The following is a 20,598-nucleotide window of genomic DNA, read 5'->3' as shown; positions in this document are numbered from 1 at the left end:
GAAAAGCATCATAAGATATATTTTTGTATGTGAATCAAAACTAAACCGTATTCAAACCTGGAAGCAAACGGTATGATCCATCCCAACTCAACTTTTCTTTCATGTTAACCCAACTTTGACAGATAAATGTGTTGTAAATACTAATCTTTTCCTCATATTAACTGTCAAAATAAATTGGATTACCATTATAGGCGTTCATCATCATCAATCAGAGTGTTTCTGAGCGAGACTCTTAACCCCAAACTGCTCCTAACTGATGGATTGAACGCCCTCCGTGGCAGCCGCCTAATTGGTTTTTTGCTTTGAAGAATGTTCCTCTGGGACTGATGAAGTATTTCTGCTCTCTTCTGATTCTGTTCTATTCTATCATTTGATCAAATTTCTGTTATTAATGATTCAATAGTTTTTTAAGTTGATAACGATTGTACTGAGATCCCAAAAGTGTGTTTTGGTTCTGTAAAATCACTGCATAAGTGAGATCTATTTATTATGAGTCAAAGCAGTTTTTTTTTGTTGTAATTCATTGCCCATTTTGATTTATGATTTTATCTGTGCATCATCATATGATTAATTTTTCTTTGTAATTTTTCTTTTTAATGATGTAATATTTATTTGTGTTGATACTGTCTCCTAAAAATGTGTGTGCGTGTGTGTGTTTGTGTGTGTCTGTGTGTGTGCGCGCCGCATGGTGAGCCTGAACTGAGAGAAGAAAAAAAAAAAAGAAAAGAAAAAAAGAAAACAACCCAACCCGCCCATAAAAGGACAAGGCCCCGCCCCCTTTCGTGGGGTTACCATGGCAAACGGCGTCGACGTCACAATGGAAGGAACGCCGTCTATAAGTATTGGAGGAGCTGCCGCGGCGGCTCGCGAGCTCGGATGTATGTGCAGGAGGAGTGACACGTGCTGAAGAGAGGGGAAAAAAAAAAATACAAAAATACAAAAAAAAGAAAGAAAAGAAAAAACGGTCACATCCGGGAGGTTTATTTAATTTTTTTTCTTTTTGTACATATTTTCTTTTTTTTTTTTAAAGTGGAGTTCTCATTTTTATACTTGAAGAAATAAGTCCTGCAAACATGGGGAGAGGAGTGAGTATATGTTTTCTATCTTTCTTTACGTCTAAACGTGCGTGTCAAACTTTAAAACAAGTGGTTGAAATAAATCCGAGAGGTTCACGTGCGCGTGTTTCACACAGCAATCACTTCCGTCTTTTTTTCCCCTAACTTCACCCCCCCCCCCCCCCCCCCCCCTTAAAATAACAGAGAACCCCTCTTTCTAATCGTGTCAGGAAAGCCTCAAAGTGATGTTACATAAGAGGATTTTCTCTGAAGTTTGAGAGAAAGTGGGTGACTTTCAGTCTCGCGGAGGGAGGAAGTTTGTCTTTTCAAGTCCAGAGACTGAATGATCTGCGCGAGATGTGATGTTTTCAGTAGAAAACCTTCTCTCTGGAATGGGAGGGATGTGTTTCCAGTCTGTTTCGCTTCAGTGTTTCTTCCTCTGCTGGGAGGAAGAATTGTTTTTCTTTTTTTTTTTAAGCTCTGTGACCAATTATCTTCAAACTTATCTCAAGTCAGATCATCTCCTTCTAGGGAGGCTGCGAATTAAGTGGTGTCAGCTGCAGGAGATAGGAAGAAAGGAGGAGGAGGGGGGGGGGGGATTGGTTGCTTTTACCTCCATTTGTGCATGAATTCACCAGAAATGCATGCTTGTTGCATCAGTATCACTGTCTTGTGCAGATCTGATCCAGAAGTTGGTTTCTGTCAGTGTTTTTTAAAATTTTTTTTTTAAATTATTCCCTCCACAAAGCTTGACTTGTGCTGGAACTGAACCCCGTTGTGTTGAAATAGCAGCAGCAGCAGCAGCAGTCGCCCTCCCCGCCACACCCAGCCCGCTTTCTGCGCAGTCCCAAAAAACACCGGATTGGGATGGAGACGGGGCGAACGACGGAACCCGGAGATCTGGCGGGAGATGTGAAGCTCGGGCTTTTATTCTTCCTCTGTGGAAATCTTTGCACGCTGTCTCTTAGCTCCTTGGCTGCTGCTGCTGCTGCTGCTGCTTCTTTTCTTCAACCCCCTCCTCCTTTTTCCTCCCATATGTGATGAAAGCCATGCCCTGCCCCCATCCAACCTCCCTCCACTTCCCCACTGCGTCTCTCCTCCTCTCCCCCCCCCCCCCCCCCCCCCCCCCCCCCCCCAACCCCTTCTTCTTCCAGTCCCCCACTTGGGGGACATTGTCGCCATCAGAACTTGTCTGGTTGGAATGGAGAAGTGGGGCAGGCAGTGCAGGTATGAGGAAAGAGCCGAGCTGAAGGATTATTTTCCTTCCCCCCCCCCCCCCCCCCCCCCCCTTCCCTCACCACCTCCCACGTTTTGCCACTCGGTTCCCAACACCAGATCAGCCTCTCGCTGGCCTGTTTTCATGCGTTCTCATCATCTCATCACATCCACAGCGCAGTAAACAGAGAAGCAGAAGGGTTCAGGAGCGGGGATTGATTGCTTCGGGGAGGGGAGGAGGGGGGGGGGGGTATTAAGGCACCAGTTGCCGCATTGCCACTGTTGGAACAACTTGGGATAAGAAAGCACCAGGGGGTTGCAGAGTTTTGCGCAGTGTCAAGTCGTTTCCCATGCAAAGCGGGCGTTCATCCCCCCCCCCCACCCCGACTCTCTAATTGAAAAGGTTTTAACCGGTGAAATACGGCGGCCCGCTTTTCCTCAAGCTGCGCATCAACAATCAATATTTAATCCCCTCACCTGACTCAACCTTTTCTTATGTTTTCATCTCGAACCGCCTGAATTATTAAGAGCTAAATATTTCTCAAGTTGGAAGCATTCGTCGAGGGTAGATGGAAGCATGGGTCATTTTGGGAAAACGATACGATTGAGACGCTTCATTCCTTGGCAGTTTTAACAGGAAATGCAAAGAAGAAATAATTTTAAAAAAGACATGAGATGATGTCAAATGGAAAAAAAAAAATACAGTGCCATGTTATTGCAGAGACTTATGATTTTGATGAGGTTTAGCTACCATCAGTCAAGCTATATAGCTTATTATCTCTAGATCTGCCATTGATTGCGAGTTCCCAGACATGCCCAGTTGGTTTTCTGGTGCACTGCATAGAGATAAAGCAATAATTTACAGCTCTGCTCTGCAGCCTGAGCCCAATGTGTTTGAACTGGGATTATGTAAATGATGGGGGGGGTAGGCGGCGTCGGTGGCGGCGGCGTTGGCTTTTCCATTCCCAATCCCGCCCCGTCGAGATCCCAAGTTTCTCGAGCACCTTACTCGTTGAAGTGGACGGTTTATCTGAAGTCAGAAAGTTTGAAGCCCCGTCCATCGTGGTCACTTTTCTCTAATCTGTGGCGAAGGGGCGCCGCGCTCCTGACTTCACATCCATTCCTCACAGTCCGTTTCCTCCCATTGTCGTCCTCCCCACCCCCCCCCCCCCCCCCCCCCCCCCCCCCCCCCCCCCCCGCCCCTTTGCGTTTTGTACCTGTTTTGCTTCCCTCCGTGCCTCTGGCTCTTGTCTTTGGGGAGGATTTAACATTCTTTCCGCTCGACGGTCACTCTGTATTAACCGGGGCTTTTGTCACACGCCGCCCCTCGCCTGTTTCAGAACACCCCCCCCCCCCCTTCCGCACACTCAATTTCTGACTCTCTGCAAGTCCCATTTCTTGTCATATTCCCTGTCCTGGTTTGCTGTCGCTCTCGTTCGTCAACATGCCAGCAGCCCTCTCCCTCTCTCCCTCTCTCTCTCGCTCTCTCGCTCCATCTTTCTGATGCCGTGTGATTTGTTTCCTGTTGGCGGCTCTTTGAACTTTCGCTCGCGGAGCCTGTTGCTCAGCAAAAAGTGGAACAAGCGCATTAAAAATACCGTCCGAGGCGTCTCTCCTCCCGCGTGAGGAAATAGGGAGGGGAATTTTCCGTGTCACGTGGACGATGCCGCGGCCCGGGGTGATTTTCACCTCGGGATGTTTGAATGTTTGAGGGAAACACGCGGCTTCTGACACTTTGGAGGAAATGATGCAACATGTAGCGACGTTGTCGAGGCCTCGGAACCACAACTGAGAGACGCTTGTTTCAAGATCCGCTACAGATTAGCTGCTCGGTTTATATATGACCTGTTTACTTTCTGCATGAAGACCGAAGACCGTGTTTCGGTCCAAATTAAGATATTGATTAAGTGACCAAAGCCTGATGCTTTATCATTTAATCAATATCTTAATTTGGACTGAAAGATGGTTTGAGCAACATTCAGGCATCTTAGATATTCATTTTCTTTTAGGACTATTGACTGACGGCATGTTTGCTCGCCATACATGATGTGTATTGAATAAATTTTGTGCCACAAGGAAGCAAGTTTGAATTCTTTATATCCGAATGTGATTTTGTGTTCGACTAGTTTTGCTTGACAGAAGGTCCAGGATGTGTGGCACAAAAAAAATGTCATCAAAAACTTTGAATGAAGTGAAACTGAAAGGTAAGAATGAATTACGGAGCTGATTTTTTTTCCCCCCTTGAATAAAATAGTTCTGATTGACATTCAAACTAATAGATTCAGTTTCTAATGAGTCCATTCAGATTGAATTGATCCCATAGACGTCAATCTTATGTTTCTTTTAAAAACACTGCAAAACTCTCGTCACTATACGTGCGTCATCCTGGCAGTTTAGAAAGACCCTCCAAGTTCCCAACAAGGAGAGGCATTCATTCATTCGTCCATTCACCCATTCATTCACTTTTGTTCCATGTGGGGGAAAAAAAAAAAAAAGCTGAAAGTTGCGCTGGACGTGAAGGGAGTGTTAAAGACGACCTCCAGTGTAAATTAACACACTTTCTTTTCAAGGGTTCGGACTGAATAAAGGGGTAGTTGGAGGAAGTGAGAGAATAAAGGAGGAAGGGGAGGAGGGGGCAGCAACACGTGATTTTGTCCATTCATGTATCGCTAGAGGTGTGGCAGCAGTCGCCGGTGGCAACCGGGCAACGTCCCAAGTGTGTGTGTGGTTTAATGAGCAGCTTGTGTGTCTGGCGAACTACCCTGATGGGAAGGACCGTTGTTGAACATGTGACCGGACGCTCCCCCCGATGTTTCCCGTGAGGCTTCAGGAGTTACTGGGAACTGGGAGGTACCTTCGAAACTCTCGGCCAAGCCTTTCCTGTTCCTTTCAGATTCCATCCCCTAAATTCTCTGTCCTCGGCCGTCGCCTCAGGGTCCAGTTCTTCTGACCTCCCTCTCTTCCACCATCCTCTCGTTGAAAAAGCTGTTCTTACTCAAACCGGACGTCACGAAACCAAAGAGTTCTCGCTCAGCCACACGCTCTGGTGCTGCTTTCCAGGGCTTCAGTCAATCTTTTTACCTACCCACAAATGAGTTGGTAGCATTTCTGGCATGGGTGGCTCACCACATGCCTGCGGTCTTAATAGTCACATGAAGCCATTTCTGAGCCTCTTGTTTGTGGTTTTGATGAAGAATTCATGGAAGAGGCACAAAGAGCCATTGTTTAGTGTCCAATAAGCTTAATTAATGCCAGTTTTATAATGAAGTTTGTTTTTCTAATGTGTTAATCCGTCGTTTTTTTCACCACCACCGTTTTATTTCATTTTATTTTGTCGCCTTTGTATCATTTGAAGTTGTATTTCTCCTACTGCTTCGGTCGCTCATCCCTTCTCCTGTTCTCGTTACCCGAACGCTGTTGAGACCGTTGTTTCAACTTGTCAAGGTGACATTTACTCCAAGACTTGTGTTTTCGGCAAATTAGCTAAACCACTTTGCATGCCAGGTGGGATTTTTGCGAGCACACAACATAAATTAACTTTCTAGTCAGTTGTCGGTTCGATGGAGAACAAGGGGTAATTTTGGGAGTTGGCATGACACAACCGGTCGTATTTTTAGACTCTGTGATTTGCTCACAAAGATAACAGGATGGACTCCATCCTCGGAAAACAGTGTCTCAATTGGCTTTCATGGCCACGGGCTGAAAGGAGGCAGCATATGGGGGTAGATTAATTTCTCTTTTTAATAAAAATCAGAAATAAACTTTTTTCAGAGTTGTGATAACTTTTGCAAAATAAGCTAACTTTGGGATGGGAATTTAAAAGAAACTGACAGAAATGGCTGGAGACCAATCACAACATCGCCAACGAGTGGATGAATGGCAAAGTTTTTTGTTCTAAGTTGACCAAAACCTGGTTCTGTTGGGCCTGTTGGGTGGGTTATAGTTGTTGTCTGATTGAAAACTGTAAAACTGGAGAAGGCAGTGATGTTTCTAGGTATGTGTCCGGCATCCCTGATGCATTACAATCTGAAAGCACCAAATTTTTCCCATGAAAAATGATACATGGTGAACAACACTTGTTTACAAAAAAATTAAAGTAGCCAAAGAAACCTTTTTTTGTTCTAGTTTTATTTGAGGACTTATTGAATTTCCCAGGGAGTCACTCAAATTGCCACTTGTGGATCCCAGCCACTCAAAACATTGAAAATTGATCAACATCACCGAGATAGAAGCCCCTGCTGTTCCCAAAAAGTTAGTCAGTTAAAGGAATTTGTAAGAACTGTGAACCTATGATTTGAGACATGAAATGGGCACTGGATGTTGGCTTTCTGCTCCAAAACGTGATTTACCAGATCAGTGCATGTTACATGTTGTCAAACACTTAGATGTATCAGAGTTTGTCTTCAACCCCAACAGTTAAAATACCCTTAAACCTAAACGAAGCATCCTGAGCTAAATAGTGTCCGGTGTCTCTTGTATAAGCTGTGAAAAACCTGCCAGTCTAACTTTATGTTGGGTTAAACAGCTGGTTGAACAACAGTGTTGAGAAGCGAATATTTGCGTGAGGTTCAGGAGTCTGGTTGGGTTTCGAGGAGACTCTGCTGGAGTAGCGGTAGTAAGACGAAACCTGTTTTCTGCCACACCTGAATATCACTTTCCTTATTTTTCACTAGTAGTCATTGTCATGGTCTCTCCTCTTTTCTTTTCTGGCATCTCTGGAATCTTATCCACTCAAAGTATCAGGTTTTTGGTATTTGGCAGACACTCAGCTAAGAATTGGTTTCTCAGAGTTCCTCCAGATGTTTACTGCTGTTTATTTGTGAAAACACGAGATGCTACGAGAGATATTGTGTCTTGCAGCTCATCTTGAAAATGCAAAAAGGCTGACACAAATCTCTTGTAAAGACATCTTCATTCCTACTTTGAACGCTGTGGATTCATGTAGCTGAAAGCCAGATGGCCCCCGGGGGCCCTCGTTCTGGGGCCAGAGGCTAAGATCTGGCCGCAGTGATCCAGAACCACACTCGGTGTTTTCCCAGCTTAGCCGGCCGGGGGGCTGGAGCAACAACAACATGTGCGGGGATCGTACAGTCCGCCGTGGAGACTCCCTGGGAAACTTTACAGGCCAGTGAAGTAGAATAATATTAGTTAGCATATTTCCGTGACTGGGCCTGTGCGGCGGGTCTCTATACTTGGTCGTCCTGCGTCCGAAATATTCCCCCTTTAAGAGTTTTCAGCTCGCCGTTCGGGGTGGAGGGTGGGGTTGGGTGGTGGCGTGCAGACAAATGGCTCATTAGGTGTCACTCGGCGCCCCGGCAGCCTTCCTCCCGCTCCGCTAAAATGCCAACACTTCTGATCCTTGTACCGAGGTGAATTATTGATGAACCTCAAGCGCTTAATCGATGTTGGCTTCTAGTCTTACGAGCTTCTGTTTCCTACCTGAAACACATTTGGCAGCGACTTTCACTGCCTCCCAGGGACTCACACACTCACTGAGAAGAGCTTCACCTGTTTGGATGATACAGAGCCTTGAACACCAATGATTCAGTCAGAGGTATATGTTTGACGTCAAGAAGCACATTTTAGGAAAAACCATTAAAGGGGACATAATCTTCTTTTTTCACTTTGTGAAGAGTTTCTTTTAGTAGTATGTGTTGCGGTAGCCTCACTGTGACGTTCAAATTTGAAAAGGGTCTGTTTCCTCCCTGTCTTGCTACACCACATTTTATGAAAATGAATCAAGCTGAAACGGTTGAGTTTGAGTTTGGTCCCCTTATCTTAAAATAAGAGGATTTAACTCCTCCCCCTGACTGTGCCCCCACTGTGTGTGTGTGTGTGTGTGTGTGTGTGTCTGAGAGTGGGTGTGGCCAGATGCGTTCAAGTGCATACCGAAAAGCAGGCTCAGAAACGTTCTGTTCTGGGGAGAGTTCTTCAGAGCGACTTTTCAGACTCCAAACAAAGGATGAATTTGGGGGAACAAATTTAAATATTATGGTTTTGGGCTTCTGAGACCAATATGACATGAATGAAAAATAGCATAATATGTCTCCTTTAAGGTGGCATTGGTAAAACTTTATATTTTCTTCAAGATCTTGTTGGTGTTGAACCCTTCACATCCAATTCATCAGTATATATATTTTCCTGTGAATCTTAAGGCCCCATAATCTTTATGATGTAATGATTTCAATTAATTTAATCCTTTTTTTAATAATGGTATATCAACTGCTTCAAATATCAAACAAGAGCTTGTATTTTTGAATCGGTGGCTTTAAATTTGGACTTTGTACACAAGTATCCTTTTGGTTTGGCTAATGTTAGTCAGACAATTCTGCCCAACAGACGTCTAACCAAACATGATCTCTCAGAACACACAGAGTCTCCACCATGTGCCTGGTAGACTATTCCAAGAAAAAGACTTTCTAGCTGTGGTATCTTTAGCTGGGCAAAGTCAATGTTTGTGGAGTCTGAATTGTTGTCTTACTTGTGATAAGAGGGCTGGATCTTTATATATGAGGCGTAGCGGTGCTGGCCATCTGCTCCGATGTCTATAAACCGACTGGAGGGTCATTAAAGTCACCCAATTGTGCTTCTGTTCGGGATGGTGGAGTCGAATGATGCCCAAAGTGGGGCGGTTGATTAATTTTTTTTTCTTTTTTCCGGCATTGTGGAGCTTCACAAAGATCTGTTTGGGGGAAATTTCACCTCCTCTCCTCCGTCTCGCCTCGTCTCTTGTCACTCCTCCTCTCGTACCCCGTGGCACGCTGCCACCGAGAAGACACAGTCTTCGCCCGGGCCTTTTGTTGCCGTATCAGCATCGCCGCCGCCGCCGATAATGAGAGCCGACGTCTGTCTGCCGAGGAGACGAAGCGAGGCCGATGCCGCGATAGTGGCGAGAAGACGGGCCGCTCGCATTCAGCACATTTCTCCGGCTGACACGCTTGGCGTGTTGTTTTTCCCATCTCAACCTGTCTCCAGCGCTCTGAGGATACTAAACTTAGCCGTCCTCTGTTTACTTGAGATCCTCTCCTGCGCCCACAGCGAGAGAATTTGTGCCACAGTCGGAGATAAGAATCAACAAAATGTCCCCCAAGTGCTATTACCAGTAAATGACTGCGGCTCTGGTTTATTGTTCCAGTCTGGAGCCCGGCCGAGGCTCGTAACTGGCGGGGTTATGTTTAGAAAAGCTGTTGGATGGTGGATGAATGCATCTGTGTGTTGGAGCCGGAGACAGCGACACCCTTCTTTGCAATGCTGGGCGTTTCATTTGAGTCTCCCCAGCATCCCGACGTGTCCCACCCGGCATAGATTGACCCCGATAAGACGCAACCCGTCGCACCTCCCCTCGGTCCCGTATTGACGCCAGACAGTCACGACGAGCCTTTGATCTGCGGGAACGACGGTGACGATCGTTGAGTTTGAGCAGATTAACTGAACGTCGGGAGATTACTCGGAACGACGACTTAACTGTTCGGGGAAGCGGGATAATTGTGAGGTGAGGACGCGCAGATGGAAAATGGTTTATTAAAGAGGCCGTTGTTGGACAGAAAGCCTTTTGAGAAGTTCCTGTGTTCTAACAGAGCCCCTGCGGACTTGCCTTTTTGCGGGGACAGATGGCACCGAGGTCCGTAAAGCAGTGATCCAAGACTTTTTTTCCACTCTGCCGTGGCTCCTCGAATCAAATCCCAGCTTTGTCTGACAGGATAAGACAGGCTCTGTTTCATGGACTTCCTGCAAAAAACTTTGTGGCAGTTTGTCGCCCCGATTTAGGCCACTGCTTTCCGTTCGGTCTTGTTTACTTTATATATTTTTTTTTATACTTTCAAATCTGTTTGTGAGTGCGTTGACCCAAATGCCAGACTTTCTTTTTTAAAAAGATGCAATGTGACTAAATGTCTCTTGGCTTTTTTGAGTCATCAGAAATCAGACACACCTCAGCAGAGCTCAGCTCTGCGTGGCATGCCAGGAATGGCGCTCCAAATGCAACACCGAGAGCACCGCGATCTCGATCGGTGGCTCTCTGTCAACCAGAAACACAAATTTCTTATCTCCCCAATCTGCCCTGGATGAAGATTTTACCCCATTGCACCAACGCAGTTCTCTTAATTTGAAGGTTTTTGCTCCTGAACTCTTCCAACCCTACGATGTGGTGGATCGAACTGCCAACTTGGGAATTTTTTATTGGGTAGTGTTGGTTTGCAACATTGACGTTGGTAGATTCAATTAAAAACATCAAAATACAAAGTATTTAAGGTAAATATGGAGTGAAAAACCTCCCCGAAGAAGCTCTTTGGCGTCTTTCTGCTCAATTTTTAGTTCCCTCTGCCTTCATTTCAGATTGTATGGCTCTGTTTCTAAACCTTTCTCGTCTCCCGGGTTGCGTTTTGCAGGAGGGACGAGAGCAGTATGAGCTGGCTGCGACCTCGGAGCAAGGCGGCAAGAAGAAGGGGAAGGGGAAGAAGAAAGACAAGGATATGGACGAACTCAAGAAGGAAGTGGACATGGTGGGTTGTCTGGACTTTGACGGCTTTATTATTGTGTTGCTCTACAATCTCTCCTACCTTCATCCTCGACCCTTTTAAGTCCAGGTTTTCTCCATTTTTCTCCCTTCAAACTGATTGTGTGTCATTGTTGATGAGCCATGGTAGTCATTGTGAAAAAGGTCAGCTGTAAATGTCACAGACTCTCCCTTACTGGACAACAGCAGACCGATGCCGCCCTGTCTCTGTTTCTGCAGGACGACCACAAGCTGACCCTGGACGAGCTCAATCGTAAATACTCAACCGACCTCACCAATGTAAGTGAATGTGATTTCTTTAAAATTCGTTTTTTTTTTTTTTGAGGAGCGCCCCCTTCGTCGTTCTAGATTAGATCCAGATCAAATATCACTTCCATTCTTCTTTCCTCAGCAGGCTGACAGTTGACATTCAGTCGATGAATGATTAATATGTCTGCGGGGAATTAAAGATCAGTCTTTCTTTTAAAGAGATCTCCACTCACTGACTCAGAAACAGAAGAACTGTGGGGAAAAAAGCTCATTAAGTCACAAAGATTTTTTTTTTCTTTGGGGGGAAAAAAAAACGTTCCAAGGGTTTTTGATTTGTACACTTTTTGGGAAGTTGATTTATTCATCAATATTTTGTCATCGGAAATGTTTGAATTTTTTTAAATTATGTTTTTGCAAATTTTTTTTTACAAATTTTTAATTAATAAAGTTAACTTTTATTTTGTCACACTTCCTGCAATTTTTGTGCTAAACTGCAATTTTAATTTTCTGTTCAATTTTACATTTAATGTTTCCCATTTATTTAAAATGGTTCAACTCAAAACATTTTTTGCAGCTGGTATTTTTCTCAGATTTTGTCTTCAATTTTTTTTTAATTACAGTTTTATTCTTTCCCGTGTTTTTTTTTTTTTATGTTTTAAATAAGTTATTTTTGGCATTTAAAATTATAATGCATTATGCACATACATACAGTACATTCAGAAACACAAAACACATCTTGCTATTTTCAAATGTCTTTTTTTGTTGATATATTCTCTTTATTAAATTTTCTAGAACACTTTAAGACATTTTTCTATGTCCTTTACATTCATTTTTATTGGTTTTCATGATTTTTTTATAAATGGAACTCTTAATATTCACTGTTAACTTTGGAATTAATCATGTTTTTAACATTTTAATGTTGCTTTTTATATTATCACATGGCTTCCATCCAATAAATCTGACACACAGTGTTTCCAGCAGACAGACTGTGCTCGTCATCCAGTTTAGAGAGTGTTTACAGCCCTCTTCCTCCATGCTAATGTGCCCCTGGTCATGCAGGAAAGATCAAGCAGAATAGTTAATCAGTGCCTCTAACCGGGGGCTCTGAGCTCAGCATGTGCTCGCATGCATGTGTAGGTGAATAATTTATCGGCTGCAGAAGCCCCCCCCCCTGCCCTCATTCCACATCATCCTATTTGCTTCGGCGTTTTCTTCTTCCACTTCGACATTCCTCCTCCTCCTCCTCCTCCTCCTCCTCCTACCTGAAGGAGATGGCCCGCATCCTTGTTGATGCTGCGTTGCCGGGCGACGAGTACAGCACCCGTTTCAGTCCCGGCGGAGATAAATGTGTGGCTGGCAGACGGCGACGTGGTACAGTATTTACAGTCGCTTGACTTGAACCTCCTGGTTTTCCCCTTCCTTCATGTCAGGGTCTGACCAGTGCGAAGGCTGCTGAGAATTTGGCACGTGACGGGCCCAACGCCCTCACTCCTCCCCCCACCACCCCTGAGTGGGTCAAGTTCTGCAAACAGGTATCATCGCAGTCTTGTTGCACAGAAATTTATCTATAGCCGACCATAAATCTGACTTCCATCCTGTTTCTAACCAGATGTTTGGAGGCTTCTCCATGCTCCTGTGGACCGGCGCCATCCTCTGCTTCCTGGCCTACGGTATTCAGGCTGCGATGGAGGACGAGCCTGCAAACGATAATGTAAGAGGGAGTCAAGGTGTTCAGAAGGGAAAACGTTTTGGATCCAAAATCTAATTGCACCCTCTCTACGCTCACAGCTGTACCTGGGCGTTGTGCTTTCTGCTGTCGTCATCATCACTGGCTGCTTCTCCTACTACCAAGAGGCCAAGAGCTCCAAGATCATGGACTCCTTCAAGAACCTCGTCCCGCAGGTAGGCGTCCAGTTCGGGTTGGAAAATGCGCAAAATTGCGAAGAGAAACTGAACTTTCTCTCACCCTGCAGCAAGCCCTGGTGGTCCGTGACGGCGAGAAGAAGAGCATCAATGCCGAGGACGTGGTGGTTGGAGATTTGGTGGAGGTGAAAGGAGGTGACAGGATCCCCGCCGATCTGAGAATCATCTCCGCACATGGCTGTAAGGTAGGAGCTAGTAACCTCTAGGTAGGTTCTGGACCTTAAGATGCATTGATGGGGATGTTTAAGCATGAACAGAGCTTTAGAAGGTCTCATTAACTGCAAGAAATCTATTGTTGAGGGTCAAGGTGATGCCTTTACCCAACATGAGTTTGTCTTTTCCCTTCAAGGAATCTTGAAACAAATCAGTGATTAGGAGCTAAAACAGATTTAAGACATTTTTCGACCAATAAAGTTAATAAAATATGCAAACACATCTCAGATATTTAAATTCAATCTTCAAACCAGCATGATTTATCCAAATGACCTTGATTGAATGTACCTTTCAATGTAAAAATCATTCGTAAGTTTGGTATTCAACCAACTTTTCCAACTTCCTAATGGTTTTCTTTGTATTTTGGGTAATATTTGAACATGCGCTTCTTTAGATTTCTTTCACCTTTCTGGTTTGATTCTCTCAAACGGACATGTTTTCGTCAACGTTCCTCACAAATAAATACCGGGAAATAATTTGGTTTTTGAACCACCAGAAAAGTCTTGTCTCAAGTTTTCTGTCATGTCCTACTTCTAACAGATGTAGACAGTGCCTCCCTTGTTCTTCCTGTGACTCATACTCCTTCTCATGGATTTTCTTAGGTGGACAACTCCTCTCTGACTGGAGAATCCGAGCCTCAGACTCGTACCCCCGATTTCTCCAACGAGAACCCTCTGGAGACCAGGAACATCGCGTTCTTCTCCACCAACTGCGTCGAAGGTAAGATGAAATTCCACATTGAGGAAGCTGACGTTGTCGTGAATGGAACCTTCTGAAAAAAGCCTGCCTTGTTGCAGGGACTGCCCGTGGCATCGTGATCAGCACCGGAGACCGGACTGTCATGGGCCGCATCGCCACACTGGCCTCGGGGCTGGAGGTTGGCCGTACGCCCATCTCCATCGAGATCGAGCACTTCATCCACATCATCACCGGAGTGGCCGTCTTCCTCGGCGTGTCCTTCTTCATCCTCTCCCTCATCCTGGGGTACACCTGGCTGGAGGCCGTCATCTTCCTCATCGGTATCATTGTCGCCAACGTGCCCGAAGGTCTCCTGGCTACCGTCACTGTGAGTCCTGGTTTTTGTACACGAAATCCAGTCCCGGTTCTAGAAACGGTGCCACGTATTGACACTCTCTGCATCTCCAGGTGTGTCTGACCCTGACCGCTAAGCGTATGGCCAAGAAGAACTGCCTGGTGAAGAACCTGGAGGCCGTGGAGACCCTTGGCTCCACCTCCACCATCTGCTCCGACAAGACCGGCACCCTGACCCAGAACAGGATGACCGTGGCCCACATGTGGTTCGACAACCAGATCCACGAGGCCGACACCACCGAGAACCAGAGCGGGACCTCCTTCGACAGGAGCTCAGCCACATGGGCCGCCCTGGCCAGGATCGCTGGACTCTGCAACCGTGCCGTCTTCTTGGCCGAGCAAAGCAACGTCCCCATTCTGAAGGTACGTACTCTTCATTCGTCTGTAGTAACCATCAGAACCAGGCTTGTTCCTTGACTTGGTTCAAGGAAATACACATTTTTCAAAGAATTAGAGATAATTCTTCCAGATAAGTGACCTTCCATGGCCTTTTCACATCATTTTAATAACATTTAGAGGAGTTCTTTCCCCAAATTAGCAATGATATGGCCTTTTCGAGGGAACGTTTATGAACTCTTGGCAATGTTCGTTTCTGCTTCTACTTGGGTGTTTACCTCTCCGGCTTGTTTTCCAGCACTCGTCACTCTCCCTGGAGTGCACACACATCTTGTCACTACATAATTATTCTGCACCCCAGCTCCCAAAACGCACGCGCACACACACACACACACACACACACACACACACACACACACACACACACACACACACACACACACACACACACAGAACAGCATGTCTCCCGGCTCTGAGCCTTTCCTACGAGCCTGGCCTCTGTGTTAATAACCTGTTAACGCGTGTGTGTCCGAGTGGAGTGTGTACATGTATCCTTGTGTGTTAATCACCTGTAAATGCCTGGCTGGTGTCATACCTGTAATTACCAGTCATTCATTCTTCCTGTGCTCATTACCCCCCACCCCCTCCTGATCATTCACTGTTCCAGACAAGACGAGAGGGTAAACAAGGTGGTCGGATAATCATGACAGAAAAAAATACTGGATTTCATTCAGAGCCAGCTTTCTGAAGTAATCTGCTGCATGCAAATATGAGCTTTAAAGCACTCCTTCCTTTCAGTGCTGCCGTGATATGTCATAGTAATTTGACACCAGCGTCCTCAATATTGGCTTGTTGCTGCTGGGTCTTCATCACATCATGCCATTGCAGAATTGTCAATATAATTTGACTAAATTGAGACTTTCAAACTAGCCAGAGGTCTAAAGTTTCTCCTCTTAAGTGCATGTAATTTGACACCAGCCTCATGGTCTTGCCAGTGTGTGGAATGTGTTGAGAATAAGGCAGATGACAGATATCAGAAAGAACTTCTCAAGACTGGTCCATTCATAACAACAGCAGCCAGCGAAACCATGAGCCTGATGTCAAATTACAGTCTGAAACTTCTTCTTTGTCGTCGAACAAGTTGCAAATTCTTTTAGGACTTTAACCAAAAAAAAAAAAAAAACCCAAAAATGACAGAAAACAACAGGAATCCTTAAAAATGTGTCTTCTTCCAGAGAGACGTGGCCGGCGACGCTTCCGAATCGGCTCTCCTGAAATGTATCGAGCTGTGCTGTGGCTCAGTCCAGGAAATGAGAGAGAAAAACTCTAAAATCGCAGAGATCCCGTTCAACTCCACCAACAAGTACCAGGTATGAAAAGCTCATTTGTTTTTTTCCCCCAGTAAGACCAAACTAATTTTAGAATCACCAATTTTTACATGGACCTTATGTGCTGTTTTAGCTTTCCATCCACAAGAACGGCACACCTGAAGGAGAGTCCAAGCACCTGCTGGTGATGAAAGGAGCCCCGGAAAGGATTCTGGACCGCTGCTCCTCCATCATGATGCAGGGCAAAGAGCAGCCGCTGGACGACGAAATGAAAGACGCTTTCCAGAACGCCTACCTGGAACTGGGAGGTCTGGGAGAGAGAGTGCTGGGTAAGGGTCGACGGCTTGCTGGGTAAAGAGTTGGTTAAACCGAACCGAGAAAACCCAACGGCCGGTTCGTCCCCTGTTCCAGGTTTCTGCCATTTCAACCTGCCCGACGACCAGTTCCCGGACGACTTCGCCTTCGACACCGACGAGGTGAACTTCCCCACCGAGAACCTGTGCTTCATCGGCCTCATGTCCATGATCGATCCCCCCCGTGCCGCCGTGCCCGACGCTGTGGGGAAATGCAGGAGCGCTGGAATCAAGGTACCCCCTCAAAGGCTTCAGTTATTCGGTAACAGTTCCCCAAGTACTCATCGTTCTGCCATCTCTTAGGTAATCATGGTCACAGGCGATCATCCAATCACAGCTAAGGCCATCGCAAAGGGTGTGGGGATCATCTCCGAAGGCAACGAGACTGTTGAGGACATCGCTGCACGTCTGAACATCCCAATCAATGAAGTCAATCCGAGGTAGGGAGTACCCCCTGGTCATATTCTGGGTCTAAGAAGGAAGCGCTGCATCTTTGACCATTGGTAACACGGTTTTTCCCCTCCAGGGATGCAAAGGCCTGCGTGGTGCACGGTGGCGACCTGAAGGACCTGACCTCAGAGCAGCTGGACGACATCCTGAAGTACCACACTGAGATCGTGTTCGCCCGAACATCCCCGCAGCAGAAGCTCATCATCGTGGAGGGCTGCCAGAGACAGGTAGGACCAGCTAATTCCTCTCTTATGTGGTCTCCCCGTCCCCTCATGCTCATTTCTGATTCTTGTTTGGGTCTGATGACTGAGTTGGCAGAATAATCGAGCATAACATCTGTCAAGCTGTGAGCTCTTGCATGAATATTCATGAGATTGTGGCGATGTTTGTGCTGATTGAGGGTCTTTGAAAACTGTAAACTCTTGATTCACTGAATCATCAAACCATCCATCATGTCTCTCTACTAAAAAAAAATAAACTCCTTCTGTGTGAAGCCAATAAATCCGTCTCATGAAGGGGAATCCCGTAGGTTTCTTTTTAAATCTGTATTTAGCCAATAACACTTTGAATAAGAGCGCTGATCCCACCCGCGTCTTTAATTCTGTGATCTGACAAAGCTCACCCAAACCTGAAGACTTCGCTCTCGCACAGCGGGAGATTATTCCATTTTGAGTTCAGAGAAGGAAAATATCACACACACACACACACACACACACACACACACACACACACACACACACACCGAGGGCTTTGTTTTGGTGAGAAAGTCTCTAAAATCGTAATATTTTGCTCCTTCGCCTCTCTGCAGGGAGCTATCGTGGCTGTGACTGGCGACGGTGTGAACGACTCCCCGGCTTTAAAGAAGGCCGACATCGGCGTCGCTATGGGTATCGCCGGATCCGACGTCTCCAAGCAGGCTGCCGACATGATCCTGCTGGACGACAACTTCGCCTCCATTGTTACCGGAGTGGAAGAAGGTAAAAATTTAAGTTTCGTACTTCTGAATGCTGGATTCCCTCCTCCGGATACTGACATTGCCATGTTTAGGCCGTCTGATCTTCGACAACCTTAAGAAGTCCATCGCCTACACCCTGACCAGTAACATCCCCGAGATCACGCCCTTCCTGCTCTTCATCATCGCCAACATCCCCCTTCCCCTGGGAACTGTCACCATCCTCTGTATTGACCTGGGAACCGACATGGTGAGGATTCAAAGCTTACCGAAAACATACTTTTCTTGGACTTTCGGATCGGTCTTTGCTGACAGGTGTATGTTATCTCCCAGGTCCCCGCCATCTCCCTGGCTTACGAAGCGGCCGAGAGCGACATCATGAAGAGGCAGCCCCGAAACCCCAAGACGGACAAGCTGGTGAACGAGAGGCTCATCAGCATCGCCTACGGACAGATCGGTAAAGAGCCTGAACTATCTGGGCGATAAGGAGACGAGTGACGCGCTCCGAAAATAGTCCAGAGACCTGGACCATGTGTGCGTTTGAGTGATTAACAATAGCTTTGACCCTCCTGAGGGGAAAAGTATGCCTCCTTGTCAAAATGATCCGAAATGGTACCTACATAGGGACAAAACAGAGGCGTTACCATGGCAACCATTAACTCAGCCTCTGTCCTGTGTCAGGTATGATCCAGGCTCTGGCTGGCTTCTTCACCTACTTCGTGATCTTGGCGGAGAACGGCTTCCTCCCCGCCAGGCTGGTCGGCATCCGGGTGAACTGGGACAACAAGTACATCAACGACCTGGAGGACAGCTACGGACAGCAGTGGGTCAGTGACGTCCGCCATCGGAGACCTTCTGGTTTAGAGATTGTTGGAGTCTCTTCTAACTGTCCGGGGTTGATTGGTTTCAGACCTACGAGCAGAGGAAGATCGTGGAGTTCACCTGCCACACCGCCTTCTTCGTCAGCATCGTCATCGTGCAGTGGGCCGATCTGATCATTTGCAAGACCAGGAGGAACTCCGTCTTCCAGCAAGGCATGAAGTGAGTGCAGCAACGCCAAAGATCGTCATTTTATCACACAAAATGTGAAGAGAAAGTCTCATATCTTAAAATCATGAATTCCACCTCTATTTTTTTTTTCCTCCAGGAATAAGATCCTGATCTTCGGGCTGTTCGAGGAGACTGCCCTGGCCGCCTTCCTCTCCTACTGCCCCGGCATGGACGTGGCTCTCAGGATGTATCCTCTCAAGTGAGTGGAAAGGCAGGGAGGAAAAACTTGCTCCGCGGGAAACGGGGATCACTTTCTCACCTCTGTCCGTGTTCTCAGGCCCAACTGGTGGTTCTGCGCCTTCCCGTACTCCCTGCTCATCTTCATCTATGACGAAATCCGTAAGCTGATCCTCAGACGCAGCCCAGGAGGTGAGTTTTCCAATCCCTTCCTTCAAAATGTGTGAATTACCTGAAAGAAAAAAAAATACAGGTTGATTTCATGTGTTGTCTTCAATTTAGATATAATTCATTAAGTTTTTAGGTGATGGAGTCATTTTTAAAGTTTTCGCATCTTTTTTAGCTCTTTAGTCCAAAAGATTGGAGCAGTTTTAGATACAAGACCTTTTCTTAAATTTTGCCCCTTTTTGCTTATTTTTTTCCTTTTGTTTTTTTCTGTTTATTGTATTTTTTCAATTTTCCCTCATTCCTCTTTTTTTTCCATTTCCTCTTTTTCCTTTGAGAAAAAAAATTGTACGAGCAATTATTTTTAATTTATAATTTCCCTTCTTCAGTCTTTCTTTTGTTTAAATATTTTTCTTTTTTTTTTTTTTTACTTTTTTGTTCCCCTAAAATAGAATTGTAGCCGCACTTACATTGATTGTCTTCTGTTTTTTTTGGGGGGGTTTTCTCTTCCCTTCCCTGATAAAAGCTGTACAATTTTTTTCCCTATCCCCTTTTTATTCAGTGCTTTTCTCTTTTCTTTATATACTTTTTTCTTCTTCTAAAATAACAAAGACCCCCGATCCTTGCAAGTTTAATCACTTCAGTTTTATTTATCATGTATCATTAATTTTTTTTTTTTTTTACCTTTTTCTTTATCAACTCAATCTTTTCTGGCTCTTTTCTCTGTTTTCAGACCTTTATTAAAAATCTGTTTAATTCAAACCAAATAAAGCTGAACGTTAAATGTGGTTAAATGTGGCTGCAGGTTTCTGACCTCCGCTTTTCTAAACTTGCTGTCCTCTCTGTGTTTGCAGGCTGGGTGGAACGGGAGACCTACTATTAAATCCAGTCAGCATCTCTTCCTCATCCTCCTCCTCCTCACGTCTTTGCATGAATATTGTCTTGCTGCTCGGAATAAAGAAAACGAAAATTTTAACCTCTGTGGAAAAGAAGAAAAAAACAAAATTGTGTTTTTATATTAGGGAATGCTTGATTACTACTATTAGACAAATACTGAGATGAACGTGATGAAATGATAATGCTAATAATGACATGAACATTGACATGACTACGCGTGCCTTGTTTCTGAAACAGGACCAATTTTCTACGTGTTTTTAACAGTTATGAACGTTCAATAAAAATGCGCTCGAGTCAGGTCCCAAACACGATTTCTGTCTTCATTCTTACTGTGTGCTGTTTCTTTTCTTCAATTTTACAAGAAAAATTTCCCACTTGGGTTGAATTAATCCTCTTTAATTTACTTTTTCAACCTCTGGATGAAGAGAGACACACACAATCCACAAGTTTGATTCGATTTTATGCTTGAATATGAAAACATGCCACAAATTTACACTAAAATGGACATTTCTATTCAAGAAAATGCATCACAAAATATAGAAAAAAATAACAAGATAGATTAGGATGTTAAAAGTAGTTTGATTAAAATACAACCTACAGTACTGAAATAAATGAGAAGAAATGAGTT

The 20,598-nt window shown here is 45.2% G+C and overlaps 1 protein-coding gene across 2 annotated transcripts in view; it reads left to right on the top strand.

Annotated features, from left to right (window-relative positions):
* LOC115383962 (sodium/potassium-transporting ATPase subunit alpha-1) overlaps positions 1-20,276 on the top strand; it is a 36,972-nt gene extending 16,696 nt beyond the window's left edge. The window contains exons 1-23 of one of the 2 annotated variants that reach the window (XM_030086191.1): positions 855-1,085; positions 10,658-10,771; positions 11,005-11,064; positions 12,465-12,566; positions 12,644-12,745; positions 12,823-12,936; positions 13,008-13,142; positions 13,773-13,890; positions 13,968-14,236; positions 14,317-14,625; positions 15,834-15,968; positions 16,060-16,255; positions 16,338-16,513; positions 16,583-16,719; positions 16,806-16,956; positions 17,538-17,706; positions 17,777-17,931; positions 18,015-18,138; positions 18,363-18,508; positions 18,592-18,722; positions 18,829-18,930; positions 19,009-19,100; positions 19,928-20,276. In XM_030086191.1, coding sequence (XP_029942051.1) covers positions 1,074-1,085; positions 10,658-10,771; positions 11,005-11,064; positions 12,465-12,566; positions 12,644-12,745; positions 12,823-12,936; positions 13,008-13,142; positions 13,773-13,890; positions 13,968-14,236; positions 14,317-14,625; positions 15,834-15,968; positions 16,060-16,255; positions 16,338-16,513; positions 16,583-16,719; positions 16,806-16,956; positions 17,538-17,706; positions 17,777-17,931; positions 18,015-18,138; positions 18,363-18,508; positions 18,592-18,722; positions 18,829-18,930; positions 19,009-19,100; positions 19,928-19,956 — 3,078 coding nt within the window. In that variant the 5' untranslated portion in view covers positions 855-1,073 and the 3' untranslated portion in view covers positions 19,957-20,276. Of the gene's footprint in view, positions 1-854; positions 1,086-10,657; positions 10,772-11,004; positions 11,065-12,464; positions 12,567-12,643; positions 12,746-12,822; positions 12,937-13,007; positions 13,143-13,772; positions 13,891-13,967; positions 14,237-14,316; positions 14,626-15,833; positions 15,969-16,059; positions 16,256-16,337; positions 16,514-16,582; positions 16,720-16,805; positions 16,957-17,537; positions 17,707-17,776; positions 17,932-18,014; positions 18,139-18,362; positions 18,509-18,591; positions 18,723-18,828; positions 18,931-19,008; positions 19,101-19,927 lie in introns of those variants that run through there. The other variant, XM_030086192.1, reaches the window with a different exon arrangement.
* Positions 20,277-20,598: the final 322 nt, after the last annotated feature.

Source organism: Salarias fasciatus (genome assembly GCF_902148845.1).
Source record: "Salarias fasciatus chromosome 23 unlocalized genomic scaffold, fSalaFa1.1 super_scaffold_20, whole genome shotgun sequence".
In the NCBI taxonomy this organism is placed as follows: Eukaryota; Metazoa; Chordata; class Actinopteri; order Blenniiformes; family Blenniidae; genus Salarias; species Salarias fasciatus.
This window is presented reverse-complemented; position numbering and strand designations above follow the sequence as displayed.